Genomic DNA, 15,918 nt, shown 5'->3' on the forward strand with positions numbered 1-15,918 from the left:
GTCCTTCCAGGTAGGAAGCAAACCATTCCCAAGCTGATCCACAAATCCCAAGACTCCTGAGGGTGGCTAAGAGAGTCTTATGGTTGACCGTATCAAACGCTGCTGAAAGGTCAAGGAGGATAAGGACGGATGAGAGATTGGCTGATCTAGCAGCATGTAGTTTCTCAGAGACATCTAAAAGGGCTGTCTCTGTGGAATGAGCTGCTTTAAAGCCAGACTGGTTGGGGTCTTGGAGGTTGTTCTGTGAGAGATAGACAGACAGTTGATTAAAGACAATGCGTTCAAGAATTTTTGAAAGAAACGAGAGAAGTGATACCGGTCTGTAGTTACTGATGTCTGATGGATCCAGAGCAGGTTTCTTCAGGATGGGAATAACCCTTGCTCTCTTGAAAGTAGTTGGTACCTGACCAGATGCTATGGATCTATTGGCGATAGTGGTAATGAAGGGCAGAAGGTCTTGCGAGATGGTCTGGAGCATAGTGGAAGGGAGAGGATCCAATGGGCAGGTGGTAGGATTGCAAGACTGGATGAGTTTTAGAATCTCTTCTGCTGTTACAGTTGAGAAATGCGACAACAAAGGTGTAGGGGAGTCCATACTCTGAGATGTAAGTGCAGTCGGGGCTGAAGTGAAGGTCCGGCAGATTTCCTCAATCTTCTCCTGGTAGAAAGAAGCAGAGTCTTCTGCAGTCAGGGAGGATGAAGAAGGTGGAGCTGGGGGGGTTGAGCAGAGAAGAGATGATGTTGTGGAATTTCCGAGGGTCATGTGAGGAAGCTTCAAGCTTTTCCTTGTAGAAGGAAGTCTTGGCAGAAGTCACATCTGAGGAGAACTTGGCCATGAGTGTTCGGTAAGATCTCTTTATTAACCCCAGCTTTGCAGCACATGGATCCTGCTTCACAATCATAAAAGGTAGATTTGTAATGTACTGTGATTTTAGATTTTATTTTCACACCCAATCAAACCATTTAAATATCTGATTTTAAGTGCATACTTATAAATATCATTTTAGTAATTTATACCATTAATAGTTATATAAAAAATAGTAAATATACATCCAAAACCACTGATGAGAGCAACAATCTCCAGCCAGGTTCACATTATCAGCACATTGCACATATCATTTACAAACACCAGGTAAAAAGTTTTTCCCGGGCTAAATTTCTTTCAAGGAAAATAACTACTTTATGTCGGGAAAAAACAGAATCCTCAAGTTCTCAACCAGGATTCAAAATGCAAGTGGACTGGCAAATCTTGAGAGATTTGAGAGAATCCTGACTTGTTTTCTATTATCTCTACTTCATCTCATTGTATTGGAAAATCTGAAACAATTATCTAATCAATAACAAAGCACAGTAATAAATTTCTGTCTGTCACACACTTAATGTACAGTGATGCCTCAGATACGAATTTAATTCGTTCCGTGACTTTGCTTGTATCTCATATTGCTCGTGTCTCAAATTGCTCGTATCTCAAAACAATTTTCCCCGTTTAAATGAATTGAAATCCCATTAATCCGTTCCAGCTCGCAAAATTCCACTCCAGTTGTTTTGTTTATGTGTTTTGAATATGAAAAATGTACAGTACTTGTATATAAATGGCAAATATTGTATAAAAACATACAGTAATAAAAGAGAATGTTAAAAAAATAAACTGGTTTTACTTTACGGAAGATGCACACGGAGGTTGAGGGAGGAGTAAACAGGAGGAATTTTGTCTCATACGTACACTTTCACTTTTGTTCACTTACTCGCTACTGTACACTCTACTGTACACTCTACTGTACACTCCACTGTACACTCTACTGTACACTCTACTGTACACTCTTAATGCTTTAACTTTACCCCTAAACCCCTAACTTTAACTGAAATTCTCTTAACTTAACTGAACTTAATTGCTACAATTTCTGTTTTCTTTACATTAATTTTGCTTAATTTTCTTCATCGCTTTTCTCTTCACTTGTTTTTGCCTTTTTTGTCACACTTTCCTCACTAACATCTGCCGGTCGTTTTAATAAAAACCTGTCCGGTCGGTATATCAGATGCGGTGTAGTCGCACAAGTAAAAATTTTTTTAACGGATCCAACGCTTAAAACGGATCCGAAAATTACGGATGCGCAGACGGTCGGCACCTCACGCAGCGCCTTTGGGACTCTCCATAGGAAATGAATGACTTCCTGTTTATCGGCCGTCGTTTGTCGTGTGCAGTGGAAAGGCGGCTTTAACCGAGTGAGATGTGGGAAGCTGAGGCGGGGAAACAGAGCACACGTGGTTGTTGGGGATCTTTGTTTCGGCGGCGGCTCGGATGCTCGTATCTCAAAAATTTGCTCGTATATCAAGGCAAAAATTTGGTCAAATCACAGCTCGTATCTCAAAAAATTCGTATGTCAAAGCACTCGTATATCGAGGCATCACTGTATATTAAACGTCAATAAACAGTAATGATAATCTGTAATAACAAACTATTAACAAAGGACTCTCAGACAGATTACTTATGTCTACATACAAGACATTTATTGGCACAAAATCAAATTTGTCAAAATGTTTCAGATATATAACTTTAAGCACTTTTCAACAGAGAATCTAAAATATATGGTCAAATGGGCAGGCAAGGTCAATAATTCAAACACAAAAAAGGGGATTAAATAAAGTCAGAGATGAAGCAAAGAAGGGCAGGGCCATATACACATATATTTAAGAAAAAAAATTATATAATTAAATAATGAGAAAGAGAATCTATGGTCCTTACTATGTACTTTCTAAAGCAAACATGACAAATGAAGGCATCTTTCAATATTTGCAGAAGGGCTCCCTCTGGCAGTCTGGCAGGGAATTGTCTGGGGTACATGTTATGTGCAAAAAAAATGAACATTTACAGCAATAAACACTATATAGATCAACAAATATGCATGTATCTATAAAGTTTGTGCAGCTTTTTAGACTTTGTTCTCTTGTAGTCTCGTTTCTGGAACACAAATTATATTTTATTATAAGTGATATCTGAAGTTCCATGCAGATTAATTAAATGATGATGACTGATGCCAATAAATGATGTGACATCACCTCTGTGAGTCTGCAAAATCTCATACACGTTTGGAGCAGAACGCTGGAGAGAAGTATAAATATTCCCACTCTTAAGAACCTTAAATAACAAACAGTACAATATATTTTCATCATCATGTGGAACATCAACATCATTTCTACTGTCAACATTAATGATTATCATACATATCAATTTCATGCAGGAATTCATTTCAATTTTTAAACTCACCTTTATTTTTCCAAATAATCTGTAAAAGATGTGTATTAAATATGTAATGCAACAATACAATGAATGTAAATCAACTAAATATAACAATCATTTTAGATCAAGTTTGAATGGTAAAAATATTGCTAAAAATGATCACATGTGCAACTTACTGCTTTAATTTGTAGATGAGAAAACTAATAATACCAAAACACAGAAGGAGAACCACAGAAAGAGCTAGAACCAGATAAGGTAATATGGTATATCTGCATTCTGGGAGAAAATACAATACATTTTAATAGATTTTAATTTATATATTTATCAAAACGTTATTGTTACATTGCTTTTTTTATATGAATGCCTACCTGATATGATGGGATTAAACAGGTGTGTGTCGACGCCCAGTTTATTGATGCCAATACACTGCAGAGTGGGTGTGTCTATAAAAGACTGATGGATGGTAATGAAGCTTTTTAAACCTGTGTCACTCACAGTCTCCTCTCGGATGGATGCACTCTCAGAGGGCACAACAGTTTGACCAGAGAGATGCCATACCAATTTAGGAGAAGGATTTCCATGAACCTCACAGGAACACATGGTCAAACCATGAGCATTGTTACAATTTGAGGAGGGAGAAACCTGGGGAGCATCTGAGAGAGAGACAGAGAGATAGAGAGAGAGAGAGAGAGAGAGAGAGAGAGAGAGAGAGATTAGTATAATGTCATCTATAGCAGAAACTGTTCTTAAATGCACAAATTTATTCATTAGCATCACCGCACACTATTGTTTCAAAAAACTGCAGTGCTACTACAGCTACCACTCTCAGTTATATGTTATGCTATATTATTTTATATATATGTTATATTATATTATTATTATACTTTAATTATTCTTTAATTATTCTAGTAATTATACTTTTTTTCCCAAAGCAAAGTTTCCAAAGCGTGACTGGGGTTCTATATGACTAAATGATGTCTTAAGTATTGTGACAGCAAAGAGCCCACCACTACAGTACCCCCATGTGGCAAACTGTGCTGTTTCAGTACTTCTATTTGGGAATACAGAGAAGCACATGGCTGCGTCAGAAGTGCGCCAAAATTTGGTAAATCAACACATTGGCAAGAACTCTTCACCCTCCAGCAGAAGCAGGTAGAGTATCTTCGGGCAAGCACGGGTTTAGGGAGGTAAGAGATTATGTTGGCAGAAGGAGTGGCACATGGTTCTAATTGTTTCCCAGAACTTATAAAGGACAGTGAAGATGAAACTTTGTGAAACAGTTGTGCCCAGCAAATTTCTTGGGTCCTGGCTCGTCTCTTCTCTGCCAAACCTGGAACTGCACCGCCAACTGACACACTGCTGAAAACACTTCCACACACACAGCAAAACTGATGAGCAGAACTCTTCCTCACCTCAACTGCTCCTCTCTTTGACTCCTGAGATGCCCAGTGCCACCTAACCAAACGGACTAACAAGGACAAGGTCAAGGTCTATCTGCACACCTTTGAATGGAGAGTTGCCAGGAAAGAGTGGCACAAGGATGACAGGGCCACTCTGCCAACAAAGGTGCCTACTAAGTGCTTGCTCCAGAGGAGGCCACGGATTGCAAAACCCTCAAGAATGAGATTCTGATGCACTGCAGGTGATCTCCTATCAACATGGTGGCAGAATTCCATCGTTGGACCTACCTTCCAGTCCTGTTGCTCCTGTGGTGAGACTGACTAGGTTTTCCCTTGGGCCCAAACCCAAAGAGAACCCAGGCATGATAGAGACCACCACTACCATCAACTGCCTGCAGCACCTTTGTAAGTACACAGACACCCAGTTCTACTTAGTTCATTTGTTGATAAAAATGGGTCGTCACTGCTGGTGTCTGCATTTCCTGTCACTCACACAGATTGTGGGTACACCCTGGGGCGTACCGTGGTGTGAGGGGAGGATCTCACTCTGAAACAAAACCAGAACCTGACAAAGTTGGTGGACCAGTTTGCTGATGTGTTCTCTTCCACCTCTAGATTAACGCATCTGGTCCACCATGAGATCAAGACCTCTAAGGGAGTAGTGGTGAGACCGCTGCCTTATCAGGCTTACAAAGGAGGATGTTACTGCAATCTTTTAAAGTGCCCTCAGTTTTTCTGTCTGAATCTACTTCATCCCTGCCACTTTGCTTTAAAGGTCTCTAAGCACTATGCAACCTCACCAACAGAGCTGGACTCCAAAACACTAGAGATTTCACACAGTGCCTCCTGAAGGGCAGTGGTCTTCCTTTGTCTGTCATTTACATTTACAGGATTTGGCAGACGCACTTATCCAGAGCGACATACAAAATTGCTTAAGTCTCTATCATTGAATGCATGAACTCTGGTTCACTTGGCTACAGACTTAAGATACCATGAGCCTAAATCACTTTTCAAAGTTATTATACATATATATATATATATATATATATATATATATATATATATATATATACACACACACACACACACACACACACATACAACAAACAGGGAAGAAAGTGCTAGAGATGGTGGGACCAATCGAGCAGTGTTGGTAGACCATTTTTGGCTTTGTAGACAAGCATCAGTGTTTTGAATCTGATGTGTTCAGCTACCGGAAGCCAGTGGAGGGATCGCAGCATGCAGGTTGAAAACAAGTCGTGCAGCTGCATTTTGAGCTTCAACTGATGAGCCATCATCTAAGATGATGTGTCTGACAGACATGCTGAGATAAGGTCAAATATTACTCTGTTGTATTACTTCTAAATTTTAACGGTCAGTAGCATTTGTGTTAATGTTGTTTTCCTTGCCTTACCTTGCATTGTCTTGCCTTGGTCCTTGAAAAAATGGTTACTGAAATTGTGCATCTCATTTTACAGACACACCAACACCCCCTTTGTCTGTCAACTACCATTTAGGCTGGCCCTAAATAGAGAGTATCATCCTGTTGATATATCTGTTTGGTTTACCTGGGTACCATTAATAACTGCACCCTGACAAGCATTTGATGCATGAAAATGATCTGGGACACTGAGCCCAGAGTACAATGCACCTGTTCATGCTTGAAAAACCAGTTAAAAGGCAAGAACCATAAATCCATGTTTTGGCCCTTACAAGAACACAGAACTGTACTCACACTGAACATCCAGGAAGACAGAAGATTTCTGATATCCGTGCTGGTTTTGAGCTCTACAATAGTATAAACCACTGTGTGTAGAAACAATCTTGCTGATGGTAAGTTGGTTTCCGGTTCCTATCTGTTCTCCGTTCTGTCTGTACCAGGTGTAGTTCAGCACTGCTGGGTTTGCATCACTGCTGCAACTCAGAGACACTGAACTGCCCAAAAGTACTGAATCAGATGGAGACACTGATACTGATGTGTTTCTAGGACCATCTGAAGGAGGAAGAACAGGATTTAGAAGTTTCCATGCATCATTAAAGACTAGTTAATATGCACTTACACAGAACATGTAGAGTATAAGAGCTCCGTGCTGATTTGTTATGGTTCTGGAGCTGGTAGGTGGCAGTGCAGGTGAAATCAAGTCCATGATGCAAATGAGTAGCAGTGAAGTTCAGCTTAGAGGAACTGAATCTGTTGTTATGGTACTGCTTCTGTCTTCTCTCGTCAGGCAGAAAGTTCCACGTAATAATAGGGGGGTTGAAGGGACATGGAGATCGAGCAGAGCAAATGAGACTCAGTGAAGTTCCCTCCACCACCTCATTGTGGTCTTCCACCTCCCCCTTATCCTCTGTATACAGTGTTATTGAGGGGCTGATTGGAGATGCTGAGATAAACACACAGTATCACATTAGAGATGAGTTTTAAATGTGTTCCAGTGCATCATTAGTGTAATTAAAATATGATGTATTGTGCTGCAGCTCTCACCTCTGACATTTAAATAAAGAGAAGAAGGATAAATATATTTTAGATTTCCAGACACTATCCTAAAGAAATATTCTCCACTGTCACTTTCACTGATGTTGTAGAAGATGGTTGTGCAGTTCTTTCTGTGTAGGTCTCCTATTATTTTGCCATCAACCTTGTTGCTTTCAGTAGTTTTAGAAGAATAGACTTTGTATTTTGCCAAACTGTCACCTTTGTACCAGACTCCTCTAGGACTGTATTGTAGTTCTTCATCATATTGTTCTTCAAATTCAAAATTGCATGGTATGAGAACACAGAGGCCTTTCATCGCTTCTGTACTTTCTGGTAGACTGATGAAAAATTCTCTACACAAAACAGCTACAAACACACACACACACACACACACACACACAGCAAAAAGTATTATTATAACACATAAACCTTTTATTCTAAAAATGCACACATAACTCATTTACAAACCTTGAAACAGACAAAAGGTGATTACAAATCTCTCTAAAGCTTTCATATCTTGGGTCAGAAATGATCACCTAAAATAAAGACGTATACACACACACACACACACACACACACACACACACACACACACACACACACACAGGTAAAATAACACAGCTTTCAATTTCTAAAGTAAAATGGCTACTGATAAGTACAGAAATGCTGCTGCTTACAGTAACTACTTATGTACTTGACTGTATACATACATTCTTTTTCATTTATTCCTAAAAAAGTGCTTTACCCTGGTCAAGGTCATGGTTAATCGAGAGCTTTCCATGGAAACACTGGAAAGATGCAAATCCATTTAGGTGCAATTTAGTGTTGCTTAGCCACCTTCCCCTTTGTGGCTTGATACCTTGGAGAGTCTTGTGCACTTCGGTGTAACTTACAGCGATGTCACCAGAACAATAATGCTTCCATTATATCAGGACATCATACAAAGAACAAACCTAATAACCCCATGAAGTTACAAAACAGACTAAGTAAACATTACAAATATTAGTGTTACTGAAGCCCTGACAGTATTAGATGACAACGCTTGCAGTTTGGTGACAGGCATCTGTTTGAACACTGAGATGAAATCATAACCTTGGATCTTGGACTTATATGGTGGCACAGCTAAAAACAATATGCCAAAAGTTACTACTGAAGATTTTAAAAAATTAAGGTCTGGATTGTGTAAGTGCAACAAAAGGATTACATCCTGGTTAATTCTGAAGGGGATCAGAATGTTGTAGAATGATCAAATCATGACACAGATTTGACAGAGCCCTAAGTAATATGAAAACTAGTTTTCCTTTATAGTTTGAGGATAGTTAAGAGACTCAAGATTACATTTAATAGTGTATTTCTACGTGTTCGTTAAATACTCCCTCACAGTGCTACTGATAAACAGTTTCACCTGTTAATTTACATTTCTACACTTCTATCAAAAATATATTCATATTTTATAAACTTGGATTGTTTTTGCAGCAAAGTTGTTATTAATAATGAAACTGCAAACTGCAAAATACACATTCTGTATATAAACACAGACTTGGTAAATGCCACACATTCATTTATATCCAGCAGATTAATTCTCACTTACTTACACGAGGTGGAGAAAATCCTTTTGTACTTTACTGATGTTCTGTGTATATATAAAAAGTGTTTTAATATCTGTCCTGTATCAGCTGTTCAAATCTGTATCCTGGTAACGTTTCATGCTCTCCTTTAGCCATGTCCCCCTGACTATTAATCACACCAGTGTCTAGTGTGTCTCTGTGCTTTGTTTTATAAGACCATTCTGTGAATGAATACTTCTTTGTTAGTGTGACTTTTGTGTTTGTTGGTCTTTGTTGCCGCAGCTTTGGGTCACAAACATTACACCAAGTACAAATTAATATGAGTTAAATTGAGATGAGTGAAACTTTATACGCATGTGGTATGTGTGTGTGTGTGTGTGTGTGTGTGTGTGTGTGTGTCTGTGAGTATGTGTGTGTGTGTGTGTGTGTGTGTGTGTGTGTGTCAGTGAAACCAATGAAAAAAAGCAGATCCTGGAATTGTTCAGCATCATCCTCGTTCTCCCACAGAGAAAAGCACTGGAGCTGTGAGCATCACTTTGAGCACAGAGTAAGTCATGATCTCCTGTTGTAATGTTACAACTAATTCACAACGTGTTTGACACAAACAATGACATTGTGACTGCTGTTAGAGACGTTTCCCAGATAATCAGCAGGAGTTTTTCATGAGTGTCTGTAACTTAGCCAACAGTTTTACAGCCTGTTCACTGACAACACCTGCTCAGAACAAGTAGTCTAGGGCCAGTGGTTCTCAAACTGGGGGCCCTGAGATGGTGCCAGGGGGCCCCGGTTCACTGACAACACCTACTCAGAACAAGTAGTCTAGGGCCAGTGGTCCTCAAACTGGGGGCCCTGAGATGGTGCCAGGGGGCCCCGGTTCACTGACAACACCTGCTCAGAACAAGTAGTCTAGGGCCAGTGGTTCTCAAACTGGGGGCCCTGAGATGGTGCCAGGGGACCCCGGTTCACTGACATTTTATAAAGTAATAAATTTATCATAAATTCTGTGTAATTATATCTCAGAGAAATAAGGCTACTAAACAACAGCACTACATTAATCAATTAATTAATTAACGAATTAATTAATTGATCAATTGGTTAATTAATTAAGTAAAGCCCCAGACAACATAGATCCTAGGATCATTCAGACACGCAAGCCCCTCCACCACAGTAAGGTGGCGGTTCGAGGAGGGGAAAAAAAAGTCATCCATTTGTTTCATTTTTCTTTTCCTGTGACCAGAGGACTGCCCTTCCACTGAAATCTGATTAGCATTGCATATGGCCATTGTTCTAACATGCAAATCTGCAGCGGTGGCATCACTTCTTTTCTCCTTAAGAGAATCACATACTGCATCTTTGTGTGCAACTACCTGGGCCAAGTCAACTGTTTCCTTCTGGAGATATTTGTGAAAGCCTGCTGTTACTGACAGTAGGTCATGGAACATTAGCAGTATGTACACAGAAGAGAACTTCCAGAGCTTTGTTTTAAGTCCTGAGTGGTAATGTTTGACAGGCACTCAATGATGGCAGGCAAATTCTCCATCACTGCCTTTACTGAACGTACCTGGCATGCCCAGCATGTGCTTGATAGCTACACAAGTTCTGCTGGATGCAATACTAGTTGCTTTTGGGTCTCTACAAACTTGTGATGGTTAACTAAAGAACAGCTACAAAACGAATGAAGGCTTTCCAACATCTCAAAAAACTCAGTGGCTTCAGTTACAGCTCTACATGTGTGACATAAAACTAGATTTAACTCATGAGCATAGTAATGCACATAAATTGCTTCAGGGTGTCGCTTTCTGAAGTGGGATTGAACACCCCCAGTCACCTAACTCATGACTGCAGCTACATCATAGGTTTTTGCCACACATCTTAAAATGCCTATTCCTTTTTCTTGTAGTTCCTTCTCTATTGCAGCACTTATTGACACAGCATCAAAACTAGTCAGTTCTGTTAAGGCCAGGAGCCTTTCTTTTACAGTACGCTCAGTTGTGACATACAGTATGTGACACATATTGCCAATTGTTCAGATTTCCCCGTTCTTGTCTCATCTGCCATAATGGCATACATCTTGGATTCTAGCATTTCTCTGATTATTGTTGCAGTCACTTCTTGTGAACAGCAAGTGATCATCTCATTCTGGCTTGCTTTAGAGAGGTAAGTAGTGTTTGATGGGGTTGCATACCTCTGCAAAAATTCAAATTGATTCAAATTCAAAAGTCAAATTGAGTCAACAAGGACATAAACTCTAGAAAGTTACATTTGTTATCACTGTCCTCTTTTTCATCGTGACCTCTGAAAGATATCCCTTGTTTCCCCAACATGCAGGTTACAGCTACAGTCCTCCGTACGTATTCCCTTCTTTGACGTATCTCCTCTACATTTGCTGTTTCTAACTGCTGTATGACACTTCCTTGAGATGCACTTGCCTTATAGCTCTATAACTTACAAGTACCAGTACACTAAACTGTCCAATGTGATTGTATTGATTCATGTTTATGAAATGCAATCAAAGCTTTTTTCCAGTTTTTAAAGCCAACATGCACAAACATATCCTTTTTCAGATTTCTACCAAATACTCGATATGCAAAGCAGAATGCTGCATTTGGGAGTATTCTAACCACGTAAAACTTTGGAACCAACTTGACTGAAAAGACCTTTTCTGTGAACCAAACTGTTCTTGGGGGTAATATGACAATTTTATTTGTTTGGGACCTGTGTCCTTATCCCCTAAATCATTCAAATGAAGAGAAGTTGCTGCCTGCATTTCACATACAGCCTCGTCCTCCTCCCTGTCTTCACATGTTGCCACCCTGTCTTCGTCTTCTCCTCTATCTACATTTGTGTCTCTGTTTTCTCTCTCTAAGGCTTCACAGTCGGCCTCTCTGTCCCTTTCTTCCCTGTCTTCACATGTTGCCTCTCTGTCTTCGCCTTCTTCCCTGCCTTCACATCATTCTGCTGTCCTTCTCTTCATCTCCATGTACTATGATGAAACATGATATAGTATTAGCATGTAAAGTGTACAGAGACCATATAAAAAAATATTACTCTCCTATCTATTACTTCTCTTCATTATTAGCCTAGGCAATTTAATATCCATTAAAAGTAAAAGCAAGGGTAGACACACACTTTCACTTATCCTGGGATGAGGGGCTAAGTATTATTTTAATTGTTTATTTTATACTTCAATCAAATCATAAAATAGCATGCATAGATCAGTTTTAAAAAACTAAAATCAACCTGATTTTTCCAAATGTTATGTAAATCATGCATAATCCCTTTAATTACTGTTCTATAAAATTACTTTTGGGGTTTATTATGCTCTTAAATAAAATGTCATATCTATTAAATTGCCATAATTTTCCCATTAAACAGAATAAAGAAATATAACTAAATTAATGAAGACTACTGAATTAAGATGACTAGAAAATATTCAGTTTATCATTTCGTACCTGGATCTAACACTCTGCCTCCCTCAGTGTCTTTATCAGTTTCTCCACCTTTCTTTCCTCCTGTTCTTCAGCATTTACGTTTTTAAAAAAACGTTGTATATCTATCTATAAAAAAACAAGCATGTCTTTGAATGTCATTTGACTGATTTGTGTGTGTGCTTTACTAAATTTGTAAGTGTGAGCACTAGTCAGAATTTTCCATATGTAAACATTACAATCTTGAGTTAGAAATGTTTCCTTTGTGAGTCAATACTCAATTGCTTCAGTTTGCAAAGAATAAGCTAGCGAATGGAATGATGAACTACTGTACAGTATATCCGAACCTCTCGGGTCACGGGGAGCCTGTGCCTATCTCAGGCGTCACTGGGCATCAAGGCAGGATACCAGAGATGGGGGACTCGAGTCATATGACTTGACTCGAGTCAGACTTAAGTCTCAAATTTGAGACTTGAGACTTGCTTGACAAATATTAAAAAAGACTCGACTTGACTTTGACTTGACATTCATGACTTGAGACTTACTTGTGACTTGAGTTAAAAGACTCGAAATAACTTGTTTTTTTTTTTAAATCTGTTTTTGAATGCACGCAAGAGCGTAATATAACCACGTGACGCAGCAGGCAAGCAGAGCAGTGGTGGAGCCACAGGGGTGTCCCTGACATCTGATTGGCCACACCAGGTGCCACCCCGAATTTTTATTTGATAGCATTGGAAGTTTGATGCTGATCGACATCTCATTTCACCTATCAAAAGAAGTCTTTGTTTGACGTTTGGTCGCGGCGCCGCTCAACATTTCAAATCCATCAATCAATGACAATAAAGAGTTGAGAGGTAGAGAAGAATACTCAAACAGACTAATACTGTAACAGACTAATACTGTAACAGTCTAATACTGTAACAGACTAATACTGTAAGAGTCTAATACTGTAACAGACTAATACTGTAACAGTCTAATACTGTCAGTCTAATACTGTAACAGTCTAATACTGTCAGTCTAATACTGTAACAGTCTAATACTGTAACAGACTAATACTGTAACAGACTAATACTGTCAGTCTAATACTGTAACAGACTAATACTGTAACAGTCTAATACTGTAACAGTCTAATACTGTCAGTCTAATACTGTAACAGTCTAATACTGTAACAGTCTAATACTGTAACAGACTAATACTGTCAGTCTAATACTGTAACAGTCTAATACTGTCAGTCTAATACTGTAACAGTCTAATACTGTAACAGACTAATACTGTAACAGACTAATACTGTAACAGTCTAATACTGTAACAGACTAATACTGTAACAGACTAATACTGTCAGTCTAATACTGTAACAGTCTAATACTGTAACAGACTAATACTGTAACAGTCTAATACTGTAACAGTCTAATACTGTCAGTCTAATACTGTAACAGTCTAATACTGTAACAGACTAATACTGTAACAGTCTAATACTGTCAGTCTAATACTGTAACAGACTAATACTGTAACAGTCTAATACTGTAACAGACTAATACTGTAACAGACTAATACTAAAACATCAAATTTCAGTAAGTTTTGAGATTAAACATCAGGATTTACCAGAAAAATATTTCGAAAGTTACGTCGCTATATAAATTGACGTTAGACGCTATTAACTGATTAATCAGACAAGAGAGATCGGTTCGTTCCCCAGTTTAGCCATAATATACATAAAATACATAATATACCTATAGTTGCCCTGGGCCACCCCCCTGGCCACCCCATGTATAAAACTCTAGTTCCGCCACTGAAGCAGAGGGAGAGCGCGCACTAACTAATAAACCTCAACAGTCGTGACGAAACATGGAAGGCGCTGCAATAATTAACCAAAAATAATTAAGTTCGGGTACCGGGATTTTGTGATGGACAGGACTCACTGCAGTTTTAGGCTGTGAACAGACACCCTCCCCTCTTTGTTCAAGGTAGCGGTAAGAGTTATTTACCATCCCTGCATCAAGTGCACCTGTTGAACGGTGGGGTTCAGCCATGGTGGGGTGATGATGCGACCACATCGCTCACAATTGAGTGACAAACTTCTATCAAATTTTATTTTTTGCAAGTGCAATGTAGTGTAAATGTTTATGTGGAAATGTCAGCTGTTTTGCAATAGCACTTATAATTGGTCTTCAGTGTTAGGCTTTGAGTGTGTGTGTGTGTGTATGTGTGTGTGTGTGTGTGTGTGTGTGTGTGTGTGTGTGTGTGTGTGTGTGTGTGTGTATATGTGTGTGTATATGTGTGTGTATATATATATATAAACTCAGCGTTGCAAGCACAGCCATATTCTTGTCTCGCATGCACACGCACACACATTCAATTTAAAGGGATAGTTCACCCAAAAATAAAAATTCTGTTACCATTTTCTCATCCTCATGATGTTACAAACCTGTATAAATTTCTTTGTTTTGATGAACACACAGATATTTTGAGGAATGTTTGTAACCAAACCTTTCATGAGCCCCATTCACTTCCATAGTGGGAAAAAAGAATACTATGGAAGTGAATGGGGCTCATGAATGGTTTGGTTACAAACAGTCCTTAAAATATCTACATGTGTGTTCATCAAAACAAAGAAAACAAACTCATAGAGTTTTAAATACTGTAAATACCATATATACTGTAGATTTAACTTTGTTTAATAAATACTGTTGTGAAAAATCCTTGAACCTTAAGAGAATACATTATACTATTATTATTATTATTATTATTATTATTATTATATTATTATTATATTATATATTATTAACCAGAAGTCAGAGGGTGAATAAAAGAGGGACTCTTTATTATAGTAACTCAGCAGACAGGAGAAGAAAGAGTGTAAACAGGGGACTCAGGGCCATAGAATAGAACTGTTCCAGACACATAATGGGCTCATGGGTGATATGAAGTAGCTGGAAGCGGCGATAGCTCTCCATGACATCAGCGGGCACTGGCCTTGGGTAGGGAGAAGGACGAGGATGGTGAGGCGAGGACCTGATGGGGCGACTAGGATGAGCTGACTGACCTGGAGGCGAAGGGTCTGAGGAGAGATAAGGGGAGTTAGAGGAGATAAAGGAACGGGAACTTGAGATAAGGGTAAACAATTCCAGCCTGAGCAAGGACAGGCTGAGATCATAACATGAAACATGCGATCAAAACAAAGTTGAAGCTTTTAGCAGTTTAGAGGAGTCATCAAAGAACTCCATTTTTTACTTTTATGTACACAAGTAACATTATAGCAGCAATAGCTTAACAATAATGACAACAGTATAGCAGCAATAGGTTAGCAAGAGTTTTAGCCACAGTGGCAATATAAGATGACAAATAGATAAGAGCTTTCTTTTAACATAATAACTTTTGACATAAAATTAGACTCATAGAGTGACTTATAATTATTAAAAATCATGTATAGAAGAAAATAGCAAAGGAGAAACTTACCCATTGTAGTTGAATGAAGGATTAATCGTCAGGACGTCTGGCACGGAAAAAAACTTAGAGGCAAATGTAACTTCGACCAGGGAGTGAGGCTTTTTTTTAAAGCACACTTTTAATAATAAAATTGTTGTTTAGATATAATTGTTATGTCGAACGAAGAAGACCCAGGGTCACAGGCCTGGGCTTCCGGACCTGGGCCCCGGGGAACTAAGGGGAGGAAAATCCATAAATGGGCATATGGGCAAAAGGTGAAGGAAAAACAAGGGGATTGTGAGGAACAGGACGTTACAAAAACATATGAGACATAAGGATAAGGTGATATGAAAATGGGTCTGTAAGGAGGGGGACCGATAAG

The 15,918-nt window shown here is 38.9% G+C and overlaps 1 protein-coding gene across 1 annotated transcript; it reads right to left on the bottom strand.

Moving 5' to 3' along the window:
* Positions 1–2,637: 2,637 nt before the first annotated feature.
* Positions 2,638–8,832, bottom strand: LOC132859291 (myelin-associated glycoprotein-like). Its single transcript, XM_060889984.1, has 10 exons — positions 8,706–8,832; positions 7,583–7,650; positions 7,124–7,480; positions 6,699–7,022; positions 6,374–6,631; positions 3,607–3,891; positions 3,415–3,514; positions 3,266–3,284; positions 3,058–3,136; positions 2,638–2,959 (listed from the first exon to the last, which is right to left on the bottom strand). Exons 2-10 carry the CDS (start codon positions 7,626–7,628, stop codon positions 2,931–2,933), a joined length of 1,497 nt encoding a protein of 498 aa, XP_060745967.1. The 5' UTR covers positions 7,629–7,650; positions 8,706–8,832; the 3' UTR covers positions 2,638–2,930.
* Between the last annotated feature and the right edge of the window lie 7,086 nt (positions 8,833–15,918).

Source organism: Tachysurus vachellii, chromosome 16 (genome assembly GCF_030014155.1).
Source record: "Tachysurus vachellii isolate PV-2020 chromosome 16, HZAU_Pvac_v1, whole genome shotgun sequence".
In the NCBI taxonomy this organism is placed as follows: Eukaryota; Metazoa; Chordata; class Actinopteri; order Siluriformes; family Bagridae; genus Tachysurus; species Tachysurus vachellii.

Coding starts and splice junctions, on each gene's coding strand:
- LOC132859291 (XM_060889984.1), bottom strand. CDS start 7,628: ATGAAAGCTTTAGAGAGATTTGTAATCACCTTTTGTCTGTTTCAAG. Junction 7,481..7,582: donor CACCTTTTGTCTGTTTCAAG/GTTTGTAAATGA, acceptor GTGTGTTTGTAG/CTGTTTTGTGTAGAGAATTT. Junction 3,892..6,373: donor TGTCTTCCTGGATGTTCAGT/GTGAGTACAGTT, acceptor TCTCTCTCTCAG/ATGCTCCCCAGGTTTCTCCC.